The following is a 24292-nucleotide window of genomic DNA, read 5'->3' as shown; positions in this document are numbered from 1 at the left end:
CCCCTGCTCCTTTTCGTTTCCTTGTGCAGAGGCTGCAGGCAGTTATTCCGTGCAGTAGGTATTTACTACAGTACAGTAACTGCAAAGATTGGAATAATTTTACCTATGTGGTTTCCTCTGTTGTACAAAGTTCACTCTGGTGAGTTATTGTTTTTCAGAGGAAAATCAAACATATGAGCAAGAACAAACATATTTATTGGTACAGATCACTGATAGGCAGAGATTGTAACCGTTGCATTTATCTATCTATCTGTGTGTGTGTCTGTGTGTGTGCGTGCGTGCGTGTGTGTGTTTAGGATACTGTCAGACTTTACTAATGCCATTAAAATATTTGTAAAATATTAAATTATTAGACAGTCCAGTGGTAATTCACATATTTTAGACTATTTATTACACAAACAATGGGTGTGTAATAAACGGAGGTTTATAAAACACAGCAGGTACAAATGCAGTAGCAAGTACGTAACTATTACCCGTTGGTGGAGTTAACCAATCACATGGGAAAATGAAATGTTGAACTTTAACACACTTCCAAAGCCAGAAGCAATCAGGGCGAGAGAGTTGAAACATGTCGGCTGAGAAGGACCATAAATCCACTGACAGCCAAGTTAACGTTGGTTATTAAAGTTAATAGTTGTACAAATAAAAGACTTTACTTATGACCCACATCATAGCTGAAGTCAAAAACAGCACCATGTGGCTTGAGAGTCCACTCCAGGAGGCTTATATGTTGAATTGGAAATGCATTGCTCTTCCTCATTGAAAAAGCATAGGAGCATAGCGATTAAAGAAGGATTTACATTAGATCGTAGAGTTGAAGAGACTGATGTCAAGGATTCAGATGAGCAGCATCATACCAACAGACAGGCATAGGACAAATTAAAGCAGAGGCCACAGTAGAGAGGTGATGCAGCTGAGAGGAAGGTGAAGCTGGTTTTTGACCTTACATGGCAGCGTGTAAAAGCTAGAGGAGAATGCAAATGAACAGTATTGTTCAGGAGTCTCTTGAGCAAGTCGCAGCTACTCATTAGAGGACTGTTGTCATACCAAGCATTTCTGAGTGTGAGGACCCTCTTTCCTCGTCCTCTCCCTCTTAGTTAACATAAGATGGAGGTGGATCTTTGTTTTGGAAACTTTAGGCAAGGTGTGCTTTTAGACTCTGTTATAAAAATAATAATCATTGCGTCACGTTGGAAAAAGCACTCACACCCACCACTTCATCTACATATTGGGGAGTTAAGTCGTTAAGTTGCGGCAGGCGAATGCTAACGAATGCACAATTAACTTGGAGGCCGGCCTCCCTCTCCAAAAGGAGGCCCTGACAAAGAGAGGAGATGCTTTGTTGGCGACAGGAAGGCAAGTCGAAACACTGGCTTCAGTGTGATGGCAGGAGGGGATGAGGAAGAGGAGGAGATGGAGGGAGACACGGCCAAAATACTGCGGCGGCATATGAGGAGGAGCTGCGCTGTAAACAAATACATCACGGCGGCGTCCCAGGACACGGGACGCACCGAACAGTGGCAGGGGGAGGAGGAGGGTGAGGAGTTTAGAGGCGCGACGACAAAGGGAAGAGGAGTGGAGGCAATGAAGGACAGAGAAGATGAAGAGGCCGGGGTTTGAAGGCAGCAGCGTGTCGGCCCTGATGCTCCTTTTTTTCAAGGGGAGCAGCTTGTTGGCCTTAAACTGGAGATAATATTAGATTCAAGCATCACAATCCCGTCCAATGTGAGATTCACTGAGGCAAATCGATCTGATATACTTGTTTTGTGCTTGTACTTCAAGTTCAAAGCAAAGTTCCCTTTCCAGTAATTAGCAAAGAGGACATGAAAATGACTGATGTTTGACGGATGTTTGACAGAGAACAAGCGCTCCCAGACCTGAATACATGAACCACTGATATAAACAGTTCCACTGCCTCACTCAGCCACCTACAGTATTACCAAGCTGTCATCTCTGTATGAAACCCACCAGTGGATCTGTCTAGAGTTGGACCTGCTACCTCTCTGAAGTATGAATGCCGTCGTCCCTGATGCATTGGGACTGTTGTAAACTGTGTATTTGCCATGTTTCCAGTGCTCTGCCCCACTTCGTCGTCAGCGACTCAATTTACTGCATAACATATCAAATACAGTTCAAATGGTAACATTACACCCCCTCAAGACTGGCCCTTTTTTCATTGCTGTGATGCACGTTGGCGCACTGAAACGAGCATTCCGCTCAGAACGCATGCTCGCTTTGCCGTCAGCAAAGCTCTTGCTTATATTTGTTTTGCAGTCATTTGACTGTAGAACATTTTCCATGACACTAAAGGGAAACAAACAAAGCCTGGACATACTTACATTATTTTGGTCACAAAGCTTTCAGGTTGATAACCTATTCTCCACATGACAAACATTTGTCTTTTCTTTAAAACGCAATATTATGTGAGCACGAAACGGCCACTATCCAAATAGTGTCACACTCTGTGACACCAGTGCAGTGAGTTGCATAAAGTTCTGCTGTGCAGGTCAGAATCCAGGAACGTTGAAGGAATATCGAAATCTCGAAATCTGCTGCAAAATATTGTTGCCTCTACAGCGCAGTAGAAGCTACAGTGGAACGTATTCTGATTAGTATGCAGCAGGTTTGAGAGAGCAGGAAAAGATGAGAAAGGGGGAAACAACCAACAAAACAATAGTGGCAGAGGAGACAGGACGTTGGAAGGAATAGAAAGGGGTTGACTGAGAGACGGAGGCTAGAGTCGAGACGAGTGTAATGACGTAACCACAAGCATGGAAAAAGGTAAACTGGAACAGGGACGAGCCGAGAGTGAGGAGCTCTGGAAGGGAACAAAAATAGAGACGCGAAGACCTGGCGCCTAAAGGAGAAGGGATGAAGAAGAGGCCGCGAACCCAACACCACTTTGCAGCCAGGGACCAAATGATCACTCTCGCTCATTCTCTCGCATCCCGCCCTTGATCTATTCTTACTGTAGAGCTTCTGGAGTGCCGGCCTAAAGGCTGTGCCATACTGCCCACGCCACACATCATTTGTTAACAGGGAACCCAGAGTTCTTGCGGTTGGGGAGCAGAGCTGCATAGCAACCCCACAGCACTTCCTGTTGGGTCGGGGGTTGAACGTCAGGGCCCGTTGTTCACCGCCGTACCCCCTCTGCCTTTAGAAAAGTCGCCGGGAAGCAGATCGCTTACAATCGGCTTTGTGCCTCGTTGTGAGGCGAAGAAAAACGAGCGGAAAAGCTAAGCGCCCTGAGTTCACTACACTCGCTAAAAGCCGGGACCTCCATATGGTTTGGATTATATGGGTTTCTGAAAGAGCTGCAAATGATTTGGAAGTAATGATGCTGGTTAACTGAGCACTACAGGATTTTAGTACAGTTTAAAAGATGCACAAATAAATATTGCATGAAAGTCCCGAGCCTGAACAGTGAAAGTTGAAAGTTCTGAAAGTTCAGAGCCCATTTTCAGCAGCAAAACATTTAATTAGAATTCTGCAATGTGTTAAAGTTGGTTTGGCAGCTATGACATGATTACATAGTGGGAACTATTTTTACATGTTTGCTTCAGTGTTGTGCAGGACACTAATACCATGCATCTAGACTCTAGCTTTGGAGTTCTTTTAAAATAAGAGCAACATACTGTAATGTATTGCTTTAACCCAGTTGGCTCTTTCCAACAATAAGCTATTTTTAATACAGCTCTGTGTTGCCACTGTGTTAATTTAATAACTCGCAACTTACGCAATAGTAAAACTAGGTGTTAGTGATATATCATAGTAGGAAAGGCTCAGGTGTGTTTTCCAACTGCTGTGTAACGAGGCTTGTTGCATACAGCCTGTGTTAGTGACGTAGGCAAGTGACAAACCATGCCTTTTCATTCAAACCTTAGGTTTATCATATTCTGAGCTGCGAGGTACAAGCAACGCGCAACGTCACTTAATTAGATGCTCTGAAATGTTTGTGATTCTCGCCCATAGCCAGCTGGGTTAGGCTCCAGCACCCCCGTGACCCCGCATTAGGGAGTAAGCGGTTAAGAAAATGGATGGATGGATGTTTGTGATCAAGTCAAGAACACACAGTTGTCCTAGTCTCTCAAACGTGACATTTTGAGAGTGTGCAAAAACATAAAGTTTTTTAATTTGAAGCATAAAACACCACAAAGCCTTGTTTCAAAGTAACTTTATGTGTTTTATAGTGACGTGTAATCGTGTGGATACATACTGTTATGGTTAACACATAACCAGTCTGTTGAATGAAGTCTGTTCAAGTATCATATATTGACCTTTACCGCCACCACGTGGTGAATGTTGTTTAGTACAGTACATGACGTGTTTAATGTGCTGAAATGCAAATAACAGTAACAGTGATGCAATTAAGCAATGATGTCAATGTTTAGACCATAATGTCAATTTCAAGTTTACAATAAATTACAACAAATAATTTGTAAAGCATTCTGTAATTGTCTGTTGTTTTTTTGAATATAAATACAATCAATCAATCAATCATCTCCATTTATAAAGCACCTTATAATCAACTTAATTGGCCAAAGTGCTCTACACAGTCAAACAAAATCCTTCAAAATAACTTTACACAGTTATTAAGGGCTGTGGGTACTGCCACAAGAGGCAGAGAGTCCGTATGCACTTTTCAATGCATTTGTTGGCTAAATGGGAGCTAATTCCTTCTGCTAATCAGATGTTAAATGATGTAAAAACAAAACAATGTTCCTGATCCTAAATCTTCGTCTGCAATGTTGCTAAAAAGCTTTGGCTTAGTTCAAAACCACAGGCCTCGATTTCACCTCTGTGTTAGTTGTTGGGAATAATCGTCTCCGGACATTAATAACTAATTCTTCTACAAATAGAAACATAAACCCCTTTGTTACTGGGAAAACCAGCCTCACACATGCAGAGGAAAGCTCCACATTTAGCTCAGACTGCAGTAAACCAAGGAGCTAAACATTATTCATTGAAAAGTGTTATGTACTTTTTACACACTGGACTCACAGCTTCGTACTGGGAGTTCGAATGCAACACGAGGAAGAAACCCTGTCAGAGGAAGCAGATCAGTCGTTACAGAGATCAGTTATTTCATTCATTCATTTGAATTAATTTCCGTGGTTTTAAAAGACAAATTACATCAAGTCATTGCTGTGACAACATGCAAATGTGACAACGTGTGACGTGTTCTCAGGAAGTTTTAAAAAACAGATTTAGTGCATACTGGGATCTTCCCAGCAGATTCCTAGAGATGCCACTTTGCATATATGTAACTGTAATTTTACTTTGCTGGGATTGTAATAATAATAAATTGTGTGTTTTAGCGGTAGTTGTTGCATTTATTTTGAAATGTGAAATTTATTTTGTAAATTAAATGGGTGCAAAGGTGATGAGGTGCGTTTTTAGCACTTAGCTGTAAATGTTTCTGTCTTCTCTCTATCTTGGTTTTATCACAGCGAGGCCTGTCTTTCTTAACCCACTTGCTTCCCTTTAATTGGCTCAGCCAAGCTATTTCAGCATCTACTTTATCGGGGCCAGCGCGTACACCAGATGGTGCAACCAGGCCTACTAACCTCAGCGCCAGTCAGCCTTCAAAATAAGATTTGCGTTGTGTAAACGGTCTTTTCATTACGTGAGTTACACCGCACATACCTGAGAGGGCCAGATGTCCGGCGCTGTGGGGCTACCTGTGAACGCACCACGCGGGCCATTTTCTTCTACTGTTTTTTCCCCGGTGGGCGGAGCCTGTGGTTCGACCTGGAAACGTCTCCGACTGAGCTGTGGGAAATCAGAGCAGTCGCAGATCGGGAGGAGAGAGGATACTCACCTGTTGAGCAGCTGCGGTGTGTTTGAGCGTCCAGCTCTTTGAGTTAAACCCACTTCTGAACAGTCTTGTGTGTTTTTTCTTCGGAGATCGTCTGAGTTTTCACCTTCAGGATGACAGACACTCTTTTACCAAACGGTAAAGACAGCAGAGGAGACAGCAACTATTTCAGAAAGGTGAGTTTTGTTTGTTTGTTTGTTTGTTCCTAATGTACACTAATATACACTACTATACACTATATATCGTAACATTTTACAAATTGAAGTGGACGACAAGCATTGAAATACTCCTAACTTGCCAAAGCAATACATTAGGCTTTTTACTGCGCCCAAAAATTTAATAATAATAATAATAATCAAATATTTATTAGTTTTTTTATTTCTGCTTCACACCACGTTTCAAATATTTTAAACGGTTAATAGATCGGACTTGTATTAGTATATTACAGTTTGTTCGGTCCTGTTGTAGTTAACCTTTGTGCAAGTACGACGAGGTTCCGTCATCAATGTACGAGCTTTCAAGCTGCATTCCTTATAAAATAAACGTATCCGTAATACATATATATGTTTGATAAACATAATAAATAGAATACAATTGCTCGACACACATAAACAATGCGTTTCATGTATAGTTTTGCCGTTGTTAAAAGCACCTCCTCGTGATGTGTCACCAACAGCAGCAGAAACTAAAGCAGTGTCACCTTCAGGTGTGTGTGTGTGTGTGTGTTGGTTTGTGTGTGTGTGTGTGGGGGGGGGGGGATCCCAATTAATTACAACACAAATTAGCAGTGACACCAGACCCCCTCCTACCAACCACTCCCAAACGCCTCTGTTCTGAGAATAGCTGCGTCTCCTGCTGTTTCAGATAAGGGCAGTGGCCAAACATTCCATAATTTACCTTTTTCATCTTCCCCGTCATCCGTCAGGGGCCCGATTGATTGGCAACAGGCAGTGAAAGGATTGATTAAAGGCTCTGTTGATGCCCCCTGATAAACCTTAGATTGGCCACCGTCCCCTGCCGTCACTCTCGTCCTGTAGCATTTAATCAGGGGAAATAATGAGGTCATCAGTTCCTCAGAGCTCAACTCCACAGATCCACGCAGGAAGGTGCTACAGGAGCAAACCACCCAAAGGTTTTGCCTAGTATTTGCTTTCAGCGTAGCTCTGCTCATTATGTAAATAAGCTGACAGGATGCCCTCGCACGCTTTGCATTGGCCTCTTCCGGACGGGCAGAGGAACCTCCCCGACCAGTTCTGCGTGTACGGGTGAGTTGTGGGTTTTGAGGCTCGCACACAGGCTGGTTATCTAACGTGTTTTTACCCTCCTCGGCCGTGTCACGGTCCGCGGCTCGTCCCCTCAACACTTACCCCTGTGTCCTCCACCGGGGTGTTTTCATAGACGAGCATGTTTAGATGGACTTCTGAGCGGGGCCTTTGTGTCTCTGAATCCCCCTGAATCTCTGTGTGAATGCTGTCTGGATTTAGGTTCTGTGTGACTCTTCCTGTTTCTATAAAAAGGTCAGTGGGAGCCGGGGTCTGGGCATTAGAGAGACTAGAGAACCTAATTCCTCAGTCAGAAACCATTTCCTTTATTACTATAACACAAGACTAAAAGATTTTTCATACTATTATTTTTTTTTGTTCTCCCTCTGTGGTTACGTCTCGTTCGTCCTCTGCTTTTATCGGCGTTTAACATTGACTTTCTTTCGTGGAAGCCATTCCCTGTATCTGCAGCTTTGCACATTCGCGGAAAACCACAGCGCAACGTGCTCTGCGCCCTGGTTTCGACGCCGTCCGATTTGCAGTTCGGAGCGATTTTTGTCAAATTTTAACCACGTGGAGCCGGGACGATCTTTGCTTCCACCCGTCGTGCCCCGCTTTGGGGTGAAAATGGCTTTAATGATTTACAAGGCCTCACTGGAGTCGACCAACGCTCCCGGGAGCTGTTGCGGTTCGGGGCTTCCTTTCGCAGCCGTCCACTGGCTCCACTCCAGCCCGCGGTCCGACTGGGTTTGATGCAGAATGGAAACATGGCAGAACAAAAAGCAGAAACTGCGTGCTATTTTTTTTTTCTCCTCATGCACCTCAGCCAAAGAGGGCATTGACGTAGCATCTGGTGTGCGGCCGTCCTTCAGCCAGACCACAGACACAAATTGACAACATGTGTCCTGGTTCACAAACCAGACAAACTCCCTCAACTTGGAGACACGCTTAGATTCTGTCGGTTTGTAATGGAAAAATATGAAATATACAGCTGTGATTAAATATTGTCTAACAGCAGATGCCTTTGAGTGCATTGAATGATACACAGCCTTTTGTAAACAACCTGTCAAAGCTACTGTATAAATGATGGACTAGCTCTGCCTGTCAATTAGGGATTTACTGCATTTACTGTACTCAAAAGCTTCATGGGCAGGCTTTGTTATGCATCCATAGGGTCGTGGCAGTAGTGCTTCCACCTATAACCAGCTGAACCATGTACCACTGCTTAAGACAGCGGACTCTGATGTGCTGCAGATGATGATGCGCCGGCCTCTTTGGGTTTTGTTCTGATGAAGTGTTTGACTTGCAGAGAAAGCTTGCACTGCGCCGTCTGTGCCAGAGAAAAGCAGGGGTGCAGTTCCCTGTTCACTCTGGTGGGCGAGGCTGTTCCACGGCTAGTTTCTGCGGCGAGCTGTTAAAATCGGAAGTGCCGCAACTCAGTACACATTTATTACATCATCAAAGACGATATGAAACCAAAAAAAGTGATATCAGGTCATGCGGCTTTTGGACTGAGTCACGATGATCAGACGTATTGTAGTAATTAGATCAATTGAAACAGCATAACTTTTTAGAGAATTTTCCATCATTTCCTTGTGATGCTGATAAACATGAGAACATGCTGCTATGGTAACATTAACCTCACACACAAACACACACACACACACACACACACACACACACACGCACACACACACACACACACACACACACACACGCACACACACACACACACACACAGCTCAACTATGATGCTGCTATTAACGTAATGACGTACTGCAGCTCGGACACACCCTTTTCCTGATGTGTTTTAGTTTAAAGGGTTAATCATTACACTTTCATGTCACATAAGTGTTTGCACAAGAAACCTGAAGGAACAATAGCGAAGTGGTCATTGTACATTAACTACAGTACAAAATGTCCACACTTGTTGCAATCGTTTGACTTGATTAAAGCAGCAACTCCAGAGGGTGACAGCCTTGTCAGTGAATGACCTTTCTTGAGTCAAGCTGTCGTCAGCCAGTCTTTAATTTAAATGGAATCTCACCCAGAAGAAAAGGTAAACCATTTTAAAATTAAAAAGAAAAATGCTAATTGACGTAACGACACTTGTCATATATGCGCGTCCTTTGTCACGCCTGCTCATTAACGACTGTGACATCTGGTTCTCGGCTTTGAGCTTGTTGGGTAGAAACCGAAGCTAGCTCTGCTGCTGACCTCAGACTTAGTCACAAAAGGAACAAGGTTGTCGAAGTGTCCCATGCTGAGGACAGTGAGCGAACTGGTTCTACTGAGCCGACTGGTCTCAAACCACACCTATGGCGTGCTGTGAGTCAGTCGCTATGAATGTCCTACACCCGCTTATCTGTAAGGCTACAGCATGACACCGTGTTGACTTAGGAAGGCTGGGTCGCTTGTATTAGTGATACTGACAAGGGGACACAACATGAACACACACACACACACACACACACACACACATACACATACTCAAACGGAGTGAGTGCATGTGTCTTTCCACTTTTAACCTTAATTTCAGTAAATTGACAGCTCAAAGCTTTTTTTAAACCCAGTCTTGGCTTAATGATGATTAATCCACTGATGATGATATGAGGCGCTTTAGACCAACGGCATGAATAAAAAATCACCTTAACAATTAACAGAGTCGACCTTTTATGCCTGCAACCTATAATTATCCATCACTAAGGAATTCATGTACACAGACAGTTTTGCTGCTTTATTTCATGACGCGCTCAGCGTGACTCTTGATTCCCTGAATAAGTTGTCATCCTCAGCTGACATGAACCAATTCTTGTGCCTCAGGGCTGCAACCCGTTCGCCCAGACCGGACGGAGCAAAGTGCAGAACCAACGCGCCTCTCTGAACCAGGAGATCATCAAGGAGATGCGAATGAGGGCTGGCGCAGAGAACCTGCTGAAGTGAGTAGTGACGTGGCTGCACGTGATATCCAGCGATTGCTATGCGCTGTGTTTGACCTCTGCTCAGCTCCCTCTGATCTCTTGTTGTAAGGACGAGTTTGAGGTGACCTCCTCCATAAGTGTGTCACGCTTCTTTGTAACACTTACAACATTCACAACAAGGGGCCAGGTCATGTTTGATGAACAATGTGGACATGGGGCATTCCATGTTCTCTGGAAACAAAAAGGCTGCCGTGATAAGTGGCTTAGAAGTAACCTTTATATATGTAAACATGTTGCTGAGCCTTTTGTAGCTTTAATTACTGGCTGGTGAAGCTTATTGCTTCCTGTTCACAATTGTTGAAAGGATGCAGGTGCAGAATTATACATTTATACAGCTGCCTTCCTTAGTGTTTCCTTTCTGCAGCTTTAGAGTCAAAGGGTTTTCAGAAATCGTATCCCGGCTTAACATCAGTGTCTGTAATGACCTCATCAAGATATTTAATTTCCATGCAGACATTTTTAGTGGATTTGCACACAGCAGATCGACGGTCAGTGCAGTCTTGTGTAAACGGGAACTTGTGATGACTGGAGTTTTGTCGACTGAAGTCCTGGAGAATCTGGAGTTTAGTTTAGGAATCAAATAGTGTTTTAAGAGAAACACCAGCAGAACCTTTGCTGTACTTGTTAGAAAAACAAGTTTCTCAGTTGCCTGTGAGACAAAAATAGGAGGCAGAAAAACCCCTGTGTCGCATGTCATCTTTTTGTAACTTTAATTATAGTTAATTATAGGAATTCTACAGGAAAACTTGGAAAAAAAGAGGCTTTAACAAACGAATGCAAAGGCGAGTGGAATGTTCTGAGGATCAGCAGGGCAGAGTTGGTTACATGGCTACTGTGAGGGATTGGGTTCAGTTGCGCTGTTCTTCCTGTTATTGTGTTTCCCTTCTGTGCGCTGTGGTAGTCACAGTGTATCATCTCTCCTTCCATTCGGGCCCAGACCTCTTTGGTGAGGGATAGCGTTGTTGTGTCTGTCAGTGAATGTGCATGTGTTCAGTAGCCCTGTCTGAGCCTACCGTCAGCCCCGGATGCCTCCACATTCCTTCAGTCCTTCACATATTGGACTAGGCCAAGGCCAGGGGCTACTGCACGGTGAGTGAGAGTGTAGCTGCAGCCCAGAGGACAGCTCCAACGCATTTTGGAGTTCCATATCTGCTGACTTCACCGTATAAACTGGAAGCTCTGTGATTTTTAGACCTGTTATCAGTGCACACGGCATCTTCTGTGGCGTGTGTTACAGGGTCGTCATGGTACCGTAGTCCTTGTATTCGGCCCAAAGGCAGAATCCCAGCTTCCCACTTGTAAACAATCCAGAATTTAGTACATTATCATGTGGACCTCTTGTGAAAAGGGATGGAAAGAACCAGAGTGTGCGTCTTTTGTCGTGTTCTGCCTCCCTCTTCAGCTGCCTCCCTTTCTCTCCCTTTCTGCTGTTTAGCATTCCTGTCGCTAGCAGCAGCAGGTGGAGTACGGTCTGGTCAAACCAGTTCCCTTCTTTGCTCTGCTCTTATCTTGTCTTTGCATACTGATCTCAAAGATTACAGAGATATCAACCAATGCACAAAAAACAACAACACAAGAAAAACTTTGGCGATGCTTGAAACGCGACAATTTTAGGTTGGCGCTAAATACATACACAATCAGCTGCAACAACAAAATGCAGGGTACAGACAATAAAGAGTCTCCAGTTAGCAGCAAAGAAAGTCTGTTTTCCACGACAAGACCTGTGACGAAAGTCTATAAAAGAGAGAAGAGGATGGGGAAACTGCATTCGCTGGTTTACGCTGAGATTCCCACACTCTGTGGGATGGTATTAGATTCATGAATTGGATATTAATTATAGTCTTGAGGCTAGAACGCTAGAATCTAGTCCATCCAAACCGCAGTCCCTCTTCCACAGGCCAAACCTTTTCAGAAAGCCTCCACTCTGCCAAAGGGAAGTCACGGTGTGGGACTGGTGAGCAGCGATGATGTCCATATTATGTTACAGCGTACAGAAAGGATGGGTTACAGTTAGTAGTGCTTCACAGTACAGTGGCCAGATTTTAATCAATTTTATCTCCTTTAACAGTAGATGCAGTTTTCTTACATGTCACCTTCCACATCCTGTGTAATTACACTGTAATTACACTGTTAAGGTGAGGGACGGGCGGACGGCGCTGCCAAGTCGATTAAGTCATTCACTTCAGTTAGTTTGGACTGACAGAGGACGAGCGGGGATCCACTGCAAAACAGTGATTAGACCCTGGAGGTGACACTGTAACGTTGTGGCTCCATGAGAATCACACACGGTCCTTTCACAAATGAACAATGCCTTGTAAATTCTGGACTACAATAGGTTGTCTCTGTATCTCTGTTGCTCAGAGAATCTACTTCTAGGATCTTATCCTGCAGCCCCACACACACATTACATCTCCCCCCCTTAAGGTCCATTCACATTTATTAAAATATCGTTTTTACAAGCACCTGCCATGTGTTTCAAAGAAACATGCACACATTAACTTGCTTTCACGTGTGCTTTTGCTGTCACTGTGTGTTACCAAGGGAGGGAACCTGTGAAGCTACAGTACGCGAGGACTCCAGCTGTAAATAATGGCACGTGCTTTACTGTAAATCACGTGCTCAGGTCGAGGCTCAGGACGCCCATTATTGAAGCGCTTGCTTTGTAATCAGCTGCAGGAAAACCGAAGGCTCGCGTTTCTTTTTTGGCGCATTGTCTTGATTTCAAAGCTTTTATGACTCACAATACGTATTTCCCAATTGCTGCATTTCCTCTCTTTTGTGCGCAGGGCGACGTCGAACAACAAAGTGAAAGAGATGGTCCTGCTGGAGCTGAGTTATGTCAACGCCAACCTGCAGCTGCTGATGGGACAGCTGGAGGGACTCAACAGCTCGGTGGACGTCTACCAGAGCTCCCAGTAAGTGCTTTTCTACCTCGGTTGGGCTGCTTCTGCTAATCACAAACACGGACAATATGAACGGGCTCTGCCGGTCTAGATTATATGGCATGGCGACGACAACAAGGACAGGACGAGGGCCATGTGTAAACTCAAAGGCAGCAGCCGACGGTGTGCGTGACAGTGACAGGTGCTGGTGTCAAGTTTGCAGGGCGTGGATCACGGAGCAGGATGCGTGTCTTCAGTCATGTGCCGACGCAGACTTGGTTAGACACAAACGACCTGGTGACTGATACGCAAACATACAATTTTGCTTTGAGCCCGTGGGGAAAGATGTGCGGTAATTAGAGGGCGACTTCCATCTGTGCGGTAAATAACATCTAATGGTGACAGGACACGCGCTGTGTAGTTGGATTCGCTGTTATCGCCTAAAAGAATCAAGTGGCTACTGTTGTTTCAGGACGACTGTTGGGTAATTTTAATGAGTTACAGACCCAGTCTTTGTGCCTCGTTAATTCGTTTGGATTACGAGGTTTCAGTGCTGTAACGGCCCGAGGATTTCACCTGGTTTCAATAAATCACGCTGGTCTGTTTGCGGGCTGCACACAGTGTGGACCTCTTTCTGAAGTTCAGCTGTGTCTCATTCTAAATCCCGTGTTATTTTTTCATGCATACACAAATGACATCGCCGGCCTTTCTTCAGGAGGCACCTGTTCACCGCTCTGTGCAAAGACAATGGAAAGGCTGTGAAACCCTCACCTGTTCTCCAGTGTTTCACATGGCAGAGAGACAAAAGGCCCTTCATACCTGTGTTGGTGTAGTTAACATCCTGTGACTTCATCTCCGTTGATGCGCTGTCATTTACTGTCGTTCCTGACTCTGTTTGTCAGTGGGATCACGCTGCGCCGACACAATGAGGCCTAATCCACAGAGCAGGAAATACTACTTTCCACGCAGTCCTCCAGCTTCTAAACTGATTGATAGTAGATTGATATATAAACATTGAACACTGAACAGCCGTCTTATTAACTTAGCTACGTGAAATAGTGTGGAAGAATGGTTTGTACTTATTTGTACTATTAACTAAACATCTAATTGGCTTGGATTTGAATGGTTCTGTATTCTAAGAGAAGCCAAGCGGGTCTTACTGTGATCAGACCTGTACTGTTTACAGAACATACTGTTCACAGTATGTGGTGAGTAGTTTCTGGCCTGGTTCAACTTGTGCTGGACTTTTTCTGTAAACCAGAATCTGCTGTTGACTGGTAAATGTTGATAGTGGTTGCCTGTTCCATGTCTACACCCGCTGTGTGTCTGCCTGTCTGTCTGTCTGTCTGTCTGTCTGTCTGTCTGTCTGTCTGTCTGTCTGTCTGTCTGTCTGCCTGTCTGCCTGCCTGCCTGCCTGCCTGCCTGCCTGTCTGTCTGTGCACGCTCGCAGTTGAGCTTCTCAGAGGCTTTTAACTTTGCAGGTTCCCTGCAGAGCTGATATCCTCACCCCCCACCCTTCCTCTGCCAAGGCAGAGAAAACACCAGCGTGATCTCATCCCGTGTACTAATGGAGTAGTACACTGTAGGCTCTATCTCGCGCTGTCCCGTTACTGATGAATGAGGTTTTCTGTGATTCACACAGCCCGTGTGCCAGAGGAATGCTTTCCTTATCATCAAGTGATGAATGAGCACGAAGACCTGTTTTTCTCAGCTCTCTGGCTTTGACCTGGTGCGCTTAAAGAGATTGCGCTCAGCAGGTGATTGTAAAATATTTGGAAAAGATCCTTTAGGAGACTAGTTTAAGTGTGTCTTTTTATACTACTATGATTCCTGCTTTGTTTTTTGGAACAGTTGTTCCTCACTTTTGGACTTCTAGTAGGTGTGAGGCTTGTTTGTCAGACTCTGTCTGATCAGCAGCAGGTTTATGTCCTGCTCTGAATCTGCTTTTTGCCTGTCAACAGCAAGGACCTCCAGGTCCATTCTAGCCATTATAGCAGCAGTGTAGATAACATGGTGTTTATTAGTGTAGCCTGTTTTCCGTTTGCCTCCAATAAATGTTAGCACCACTTCCTGAATGATCAGAGAGTCAGTCCAGGGATCAGGGGGCCCCACTCACCTTTAAATCCCAGCTCCTGCAGCGTGTGCTGCGACAGAACCAGCTCCTGCCTTCTTTGAAATGAGAATTAGGGCAAAACACAAACTAAACTAAACGATGAATTCATTGCTGGTGTTTGGTCTGATTCCAGCACCGCAGCCATTGTTATCAACGAGTATGTTTTTAATACAGCTTGTGCTGTATTCAGTTGTTGCATTATCACATGGTGTCAGCCTTATACTCACATCTGTATGTGTTGTGTACAGGGAAACGGCCAACATCCCTCTCATTGCTCTGGGTCTGAAGGAGACAAAGGAAGTTGACTTCTCCACACCTTTCAAGGTACTGCTCAACTTATTTTATTGTCAAAGGTTCATTAATAGTTTCAAGATATAAAAACTCAAAGAAAACTAGGATTTGAAATCAAATTGAGGTTAGTCATAAATAAAGTTGGGTCACATTGTGTTTACCTTGTGTACCTGCTGCTGTGCTGTTATCAGTATGTACATAAATAAATAATACTGTTTTATTCTTCAAAAGTAGGTCAGTATTACTGAGACACTTGGCTTGTTGAGTATTTCGGGAGTCACCGGACCTTTAAATGCCTCTGTGGCACCTTTTGTATCACAGTGCATCCTGTTCTGGTTTAATGACAGGCCTTGTAGGAGGCGCTGACTAGATTTACAAGCAGGGTCATTCCTTTCTTCCTACTGACTCTAATCACACTTGTGTCTTTATTAACAAATGTCTCAGGTGAGAGAGTGGAATGGTTTATGCCTGTGAACCTAAAATGAGTTTTTTTTAACAGGATTTTATCCTGGAACACTACAGTGAAGATGGGAACAGTTATGAAGAAAAGATTGCTGACCTTATGGACTTACGACAGGTAGTGGACACTCACAATCCACATTTCGTGTTTGATTCGAGTGAATTGATTTGACTCCTACTTTGAAGGTCTTCCAGACTGTTTCATGTCTCTTCCCGTTCCTGTCCTAGGCTTGCAGAACACCAAGTCGTTCTGAGGCTGGGGTGGAGTTGCTGGCAAAATACTTCAGCCACCTTCCTCTGGTAGAGAGCCGCTTCTTCTCCCCCAACCACCAGATTGGCATCTTCTTCACTTGGTACACACCAGCTATTGCTCATCACTAGAAATAACTTGTTTATACGTACAGTATTATAGCGACATCTCTTGTTTTCCTATCAGGTACGACTCCTTCACTGGAGTGCCCGTGTGCCAGCAGAACTTGTCCCTGGAGAAAGCCAGCATCCTCTTCAACATGGCAGCCCTCTACTCCCAGATGGGTTCCCGCAGTAACCGGCAGGCAGCAGTTGGGCTGGTGGAGGCCATTTCTTCCTTTCAGAAAGCTGCAGGTAGTGAACGTCCACATCCACATGCTTTTACTTAGGGCACAAACCACTACAAATGCTACAGATTACACTGGTGAACACAGACATTTTACCCTAACCTCAGACTCCACGATAAAGAAAAAACTGCAGTTGGTGTCTCTGTGGCTGCATGTGATATGGCTGAGCTCCAGAAAGCACAAGTCATGTGAACTGGTTTTCCAACCTTCAGAGGCTACAGGAAGCTCAGACAGGTCTTGATAGAATTATGACTTGGCAGCACGAGGAGTATTTCGGTATAATTACAGCCGCGTACAGGCCAGGGTTTTGGTTATGCTCCTTTTGATGGCCATAATTTAGGCTTGTAGTAAGTTAAACAATTATGCTGTTATGAGGAACATTGTCACTTGTTTGAAGCCAGTAGTAAACTGGGACGTGCCAGGCAGCAGTGCTGAGGGAGGGCTGCTGCAGTGCCCTTAAGCAAGGGACACAGAACAGGTTCTGAGGGAGGGAGGAGCCTACCAGCAACTGCAGAATCTAAGATGAAGACGGTTGAAGCCGTTCTCTGTTATTAAGTTGTCTGCATCTCTCAGCTGCCAGGTTTTTAATCTGTGCAGGAATGAGCTGTAGAGGAGTTCGGCTTGCCCATTTGGAATGCAGCTCGTCTTATTGCTTTTATTGAACACTAGAGCTAATTTAGGAAAGTTGGCGCAGTTTGAAAGAGGCGCAGAGGCGTGTAGCTCACTGCTAGCAACGAGTTTTCCTCCGCTAATGAATAACATAGGTTAGAAAATAACAGGACCAAGAAATGAGGACATGGGGACATGATTTACACAAAGCCTTTCTTGACTTCATATAGAACTTCCTGAGACATCTGTTTAAGAGTGTGTCATTAATTATGGGCCAGCACCAACACATAAAAATGAATTGACTGCTCAAACACAAATACAAATACACATTAGTACTATTAGAGTTCCTTTGGTAAAATGTGTGTACACACATGTTTATGTTTTGCTCTAATTTAGTTTTGAGGTAGTTCTGATCTCCCTCCATTCATTTCCCAGGTATATTGAACCAGCTAAAGGAGACCTTTACCCACACCCCCAGCTACGACATGAGTCCCGCCATGCTCAGCATGTTGATTCGCTTGATGCTTGCCCAGGCTCAGGAGTGTCTGTTCGAAAAGACTGCGCTGCCTGGCGTTCGGAACCAGTTCAACACCCTGATGAAGATGGCCCAGGAGGCTGCAAAGGTGCGAAGACGCCACCCGCACAGATGATTTCTGTCCAGATCAGAGCTTTTTAAGAACCTCTTTCTTTTTTATGCTAGGTTTCTGAAATCTACGACCAAGTCCACCAGTCCATGATCCAGACCCCAATCAAAGACAATGTTCCTTCGCTGTGGGCCACCATATCACAAGTTAAAACCAACCACTACCGCTCCATGGCTCACTACTTCGTAGCCTCAGCGCTGCTCGACCACCAGTGTAAGTAAACCGGTTTGCAGATGAAGATGTGCGAGTAGGAGCCATTCTGTTGGTCACGTCGCATGGACCAGGGCCAGTGTTGCATAACGGCTGTTTAGCATTTCTCTCTTTCTCTGACACTGTATGGGACAGAAATGCTGGGCTTTCCAGGGACTCTGGCAAGTGGCAAGATAGACAGAGGATAGTTTGAAAGAGACAGACACAGTTTAATCAAGTGGTAGTATTGATGCTGCCTGTTTACTGAGTGGCAGACAGATAAGAAAAGACAGCTGGTTACTGAACGAGAGGAAAGTAAAGTTGGGACTCTTTGATTTCTTGATTAGAGGCAGTAGCACTGTTGCTGATTTTGTAATGCACTGATTTAGTTCTTGATTTATAAACACCGCAAAAATAGATTAATTTGTTATTTCCAGCTTTGCACTAGCACTTTATCAGCTCATCCCCATTTTTTATTTACGAAAAAGCAGAAAAGCATATTAGACCACATAGATTATGAAGCTTCGCAGTGGATGAGTGCAGCGTTGCTCCGGGCTGTGAATTGAACAGGACTGAATAGCGGAACAACGGAGCAGAGCAGCTTTGAGTTCGGCGGCTCATTAACAGATTCCTGTGTGAATCGGGAGAATAGAGCAATTACCGACGGCCCGCAGGCCCGTCCCAGGGACGGAGCAGAATGAAGGTGGCTGTAGTAAACAGATTAACCACAAACACTGCTAAATAAACACTGACATTGTCTCTGGCATGCTGGCTGCTCAGCCTTCTAGAAAGCTCTGCTGCTTCAGGTTTGCCTGGTAAACGTGACCTGCAAGTTCTAAGAAAAACAGAGGCTGTTTCAAGTTCATTCTGGTTATTCATAGTAATAATTTTCTCTTGTGTTTATCTTTATAGCTTAAAGTGTGGGTGTTGTGTTATTGGATGATGATTTCCTCTCAACCCGTAATTCTGTTCTCTGTGTGTTCAGTGGGTCCCAATGATGATGAGGACCAGCAGGAGAAGACCTTGTCACAGGTCTACGATCGCCTCCCCGACGGCCGCTCTCCTCTTGACATCCTGAAGAACCGAGATGAGCGCCAGCGCATTGGTACGCGCCAGCAAATGGGCTTTTTCATTAGTCTCCTCCCTCGCGTCTTCATACTCGGCGTTTTATTTTGTCTCTTCAGGTAAAGCGCACATTCGGCGGGCCATCTTGGGTCACGAGGAGGCTCTGAGGATTTACGGGATGTGCCAGCACAAGATGGACGCCATGCAGGACATTTTAAAAGCCAGCCACCAGCGCTCGCTGAAAAAGCACAGTGATAACGAAAGCGAGGAGGAATTCACAGACTACACTGACGCCCCAGACATCATTTGTGAGTCATTTGAAGAGCAGACGACAACAATGATGACATTAAACTGCTAGAAATGAGTACTATGTGAGCAGCTGTTAGGCTTGTTTGAGTTCCCATTAAGTAGCGGCTTTTCTTTCTGTGTGAGATGGTTGACATAGAAACTAGCCAGCCACCTTAGTGTCACCACAACAAACACTAGAGTCCAGCAGGAGCCGTGTGTTGATTAGTTGGGTTTGTCGCTCGGCAAACAGCTCTTAAAACAGCATCTGTGTTGTGTACCACACCTGCTGCAATCAGACCAGATAAGTGACATTTATTTCCAAGTACAGATGTTGTAATGTTTGCCCTTCTAGCTCCATACGCGCCTCTCTTAAAGCAAACACTGTGGAATGACAGCATTTCTTCCCACAGCTAAAACAGAGCACAAAGCAGAGATGGAGGTTCCTGCAACCACAAAGGTGAAAGTCACCGACTTTTTCCAGATGCTGGTATGTGGGTTACTAATCTTCTTACACTCATTGTCATCGTTGTATTGTGTGCTGCACATGGTTGGTTGGTTTATTCAGCATCTAATCTGGAATTACTCTGATTATTAAATTAAGTGTTAATTTCTGTTATTTCTGAATACAACCAACCAAGGCTGAGTCTCCTGGAAGCTTTGATACATTTGACAACCATCTCATCACAACAAGTTGTATACAAAGCCTCTTGGACTTTCAGCCTCCGACCCCCTAAAAAGTAAAAAAAAGCAAATTACACTAACAAAGCAACTAACCAGAGGGAAACTGCAGGAGTTTTGACCATACACTTCAGTTTTGCTACTGAGGGAAATAAACCGATCCAAAAAAGATATTGCTTTATTTTGTGGTAAAATCAACGAGAATGATCTTTTGAAACCTGTTTAAAAGGTTATTTCCCTCAATAGATACTATTGAGATAATGGGGTAGCCCATTCTAAAATGTAAACGGTTTCATTACTGCACTAGTCCTATTATAATGGTGGTGGCTGGGAGGAGACACCAATATGTCACAATCAAGCATATCTTCTGTTCCCATCGTCTCAAAGAGACATTCAGCTGCTAGTACTGTATGTCTCTTCAGTTTCAATTTCAAGATGAATATCTTGCAAACAAATAACTGCTAAAGAGGTCAGAGGATGTTCAGTGGGCACGAGGCGTAAGGAACCTCTTTGAACTATCTTATCTTGCTCCTGTTGTATAATTCACTGAGCTCTTCATTAATAGTGTTCTTGTCAAGACTGTAATCCCCCCCGAGAGAGAGAGACGAGTTAAACCCAGCACTCTGTTTAATTGCTGTAGTGATAATCGGAGAAACGGGAGCACCAGGCATCATGTAAGACTTACTAGAAGAGAGATATTCTAAACAGAACGAAAGTATGTACATTCAGTACCAATAATCAATTTGCTCTCAGCTAATTCAGAGGAAAATTGTCTGCTGCATCAGTTATGTTACACATATATAAATGTAGTTAATACAGTAAAACATTTATCATTAAAAACATTAGAACATAATTAAAAAACATTTACTAATAGGATATCCTTTATTTTAATTGATACCCTCTGCAAAACAAAAATAGGCCTCTTCCAGACTACATAGAAACCCATTAACAAAAGTCCCAATTAACAATGTGCACAATGGATATTTTTTTAAATAAATATAAAAAAAATGTGCTTGTACATGCATGCATACATACATATACTGCACTTAATATTGCAGATGACTGTAGCTGGTTCAAAAGTCTGCAGAGGAGCCAAAGCCTAGGTTTATAAATCTGGCTCTAATATAAGGTCCCGTAGCTGGATTTCAGTATTGTGTAACCCCCCCTGTGTGGAAATACAAGTGGAATATTAGGATGGAATTCAATTCTCCCCCATGCGCTGTCTGACTCCTTTGAACTCAACAGGATATTACCGTCCTGAGCTTATAAAACCATATTAACCACAGCATCCCCACGCTGTCTTAGGGCCCGTTGTCAGTCTTCTCAGCCAAGCAGCGGTGGACCGCTCCTCGAACAATACGACTCTGCCCTGAAGACCGAGACCTGGGTTTCACACTGAAAGGAGAATCACCCGTGCAGGTGGTTTCACTGGACCCGCTCTGCCCAGCTGCTGTGAGTGAACACAACATGAGTTGTGTTGCAAACCTTTCAGTTAACGTCTGTGTGACATGGAAGACTTGACCAGTGAAAGACCAAAGAAATTCTGTAACATGTGTCGTTGTATTTTATTTTTGGTTAGTGTCACTGTCCGCTCTAACATCGCTTTTTGACCCTTCCATCCTTTTGAGTGCAAAGCTACTATTAAATCAAATCAAAACAACAATGCAACATCTTTGGCCCTAGGTCAGGTTTCCGAATGTCTGGTGTGTGCACCTCAGGGTTTACTGTGACTTTGTTTGACTTGAGTGGCAGGTGATTTGTAGCCTGTAGCGCCAATTGCGGCTCATTATTATAATGTTTAATAATAGTTATTGCCCTTTTTCATAGTCAATACGCTTGTGAAACTTTAACTAACGGTATAAACAAAATGGTCTCCACTGGAAAAACTTGAAATTTCAGGCATACCTGCATACTGAGCACCAGACAGTTATGATACACACTGTTATCTGTGTTTAAATAAATCAGTCTCTGAAACCTAAGCAGGAATCAAGTTCCGGGTCCTGATTCTCTCCTCCCCCTCCTCATCCAGCCTGGCGGCTAAGTGAATTAGACACTTCTTCCCAGACAGCTCATTAAGTGGTGCTGACAAAGAATAGAGACTTATTAGGCCCTGCAGAGAAACAGATTAGTAGTATTACATAAGCTTAACTAGGCCAAATTCTTTATAACTTTTAATACTGCACTCAGCAGGATTTGTTATAGAACAGACAGATTTGTTGATCTTCCTCCGGTGAACACAGATAAGGCTCTCATGCACATGTAGATAGGGCCGATTTCCCACAGCTATCAATACATGTACTCTGATACATGCACTCCGTATTGCCTACTCCATGAAAGCTATGTTTGGGGCCGAACCTGCCTCTTTCAGAAAAAAAGTAGGTGAACCTGACTTAGTTGCTGTTCAAACAAACGCTCCATTGTAAACATTTACTGTGTCTGCTGCTGTTTCACAACATTTCACCAGTTCTTCTGTCTAAAGACCTCTGTTCTTCCTCACGTCTTTTTCCAGGCTGATGGCCTCAAAGAGGGTGATTACATTGTCAGCGTGGGCGACACCGAATGCAAGTGGATGAGTGTGAGCGAAGTGATGCGGCTGTTAAAGGATGTGAATCAGCAGGGGATCGACATCCAGGTGGTCAGCATAATGGACAGCAGCCCCTCCATGGTATGCCTGTCACTTCTTTGTTTCCGTGGATGTTGGCAGTGGGGAAAGGTGACTGGTTTTGTTGGCAAACTGGGATCAGCCTTTGTGTCAGATGACGGAACGAAGTTTCAAATAGCTCTTTAGGCGGAAATAGTTCATGGTTTCCCAAAAATCCCTTTGAGTTTGACCTACATCTATTGTATAAAGTCAGCTGCAATAATCTCATTGTAAGATTAGCTACATTAGCATTACATTAGCTTTTTTATCATAATTATGAGATGAGCACTTTTTCCCCTTTTATAATCTGGACACACCATAATAATAATAATAATAATAATAATAATAATAATAATAATAATAATAATAATAATAATAATAATAATAATAATAATAATAATAATAATAATAATATATTATTTTACATTGACAACAGTGACAAAATGTTGCCATAAAGACACTATATGGTGCTCAACAGGGACTGTTCAGCTAATGTCACTGATCTCCCTCTCTCCAGCCAACCAAGAGTGCCACTTTCTGTGGAAATCTGCCGAAGACCTACTCCATGATTTGTCTGGCCTACGATGACAATGGCAAGAACACAAAATCTCGCAAAGTGAGCAAGAAGTCATCCTTCCTCAGCTGGGGTCTGAAGAACAAACTGAAGAGTGCCAGCACCCTCAGCCTTCCCACAGCAGACCCCTCTGATGGCCTTCCCTGGAACAAAACCTTCACGAGCACAAATGCAAACCGAGACAGTGCCTTATACTGATCAAACCACCGCCTGTTCCCTGTCTGCACATGTTGTGCAGTATGTATATTGAGCCTAAGTTGGCTTATATAAAGTACTGCACTGTCATTCTGGCACTTCTAAGGTACCGTGGCTGTGCCCTTGGGTGACCGCTGGAATGCCGTGTTGTTGGGGCATTCTATCCACCTGCCTTAGAAAGTGGTGGTGCCAAATACGGTACAGTATATAAGTGTCTATGTTAATATACGGGCACCTTCACAGTTGAAGTCAAGTAGATTATAGACTAAACATAATGGAAAGCCAGTGTGTACCATGCCAGTGTGCGTACAGCTCAGTACTGCTGTGTCCCCTGTGGGAAGAAGTCACCAGCTGTCATTCCAGGCTGAATATACATGCGGCACTGAGACAGGCTCCAGAGCTTAACTTTCATTTGATTGTGTCTTCTCCAGACAAATCGGACGACACACACAAGGGGGTGCTTCTGTTTCTAAACTCGTCTCCTGTTGGCTTCATGGTGTACTAATGTAGCAGTGCACTGTGAAGTTCAGATAATCTCTATGTTCTATAGGATTATAGTTACAGTAGCTGTAACCTTGTTGCAGTATGTTAAGCAGTGCTTGATGGAAAACTTGTGCCTGCAAATTTTCTTATCTAGGCAGTGTTGGTGAATGCAATGTTCTAAAAGCTGCTAATATATTTACATACATATTTACACTAAAGGTATATATATATATATATATATATATATATATATATATATATATATATATATATATATATATATATATATATATATATATATATATATATATATATATATACCTTTAGTTATGGAATATTGTCATCTATGTGTTTGTGAGACAGCATTTTAGGATTACTATTTGTGGTGAGAGTAAATGAAAATACTGGTGTTGACATATTAGTTTTGCTACAGACCAAAATGCCTTTCTGTCAGGATGAGCGATTCACCATCCTGCCTCTTCATCGACGCTCTTAGCAGTGATGCTGCTTCCTGGCAGCCTGTC

General features: G+C 43.7%; 1 protein-coding gene across 2 annotated transcripts; it reads left to right on the top strand.

The window, feature by feature from the left end:
* Window positions 1-5774: 5774 nt before the first annotated feature.
* Window positions 5775-23973, top strand: rhpn2 (rhophilin, Rho GTPase binding protein 2). 2 transcript variants are annotated; one of them, XM_029145043.2, is made up of 15 exons: window positions 5775-5994; window positions 9904-10019; window positions 12848-12976; window positions 15305-15380; window positions 15847-15924; window positions 16035-16159; window positions 16243-16409; window positions 17447-17634; window positions 17712-17868; window positions 18830-18949; window positions 19029-19217; window positions 19608-19654; window positions 21181-21327; window positions 22385-22540; window positions 23034-23973. In XM_029145043.2, the coding sequence occupies exons 1-15, from the start codon at window positions 5932-5934 to the stop codon at window positions 23286-23288; spliced, it is 2013 nt and encodes a 670-aa protein (XP_029000876.1). In that variant the 5' UTR covers window positions 5775-5931; the 3' UTR covers window positions 23289-23973. The 2 variants fall into 2 exon arrangements, with proteins under 2 accessions (XP_029000876.1, XP_029000875.1); XM_029145042.3 differs by having other exon boundaries at window positions 19608-19684.
* The last annotated feature ends 319 nt before the right edge of the window (window positions 23974-24292 follow it).

The sequence above is a fragment of the Betta splendens genome, chromosome 3, assembly GCF_900634795.4.
Source record: "Betta splendens chromosome 3, fBetSpl5.4, whole genome shotgun sequence".
Classification (NCBI taxonomy): domain Eukaryota; kingdom Metazoa; phylum Chordata; class Actinopteri; order Anabantiformes; family Osphronemidae; genus Betta; species Betta splendens.
Note: the sequence above shows the minus strand (reverse complement) of the source record. Positions and strands in the feature narration are given on the sequence as shown.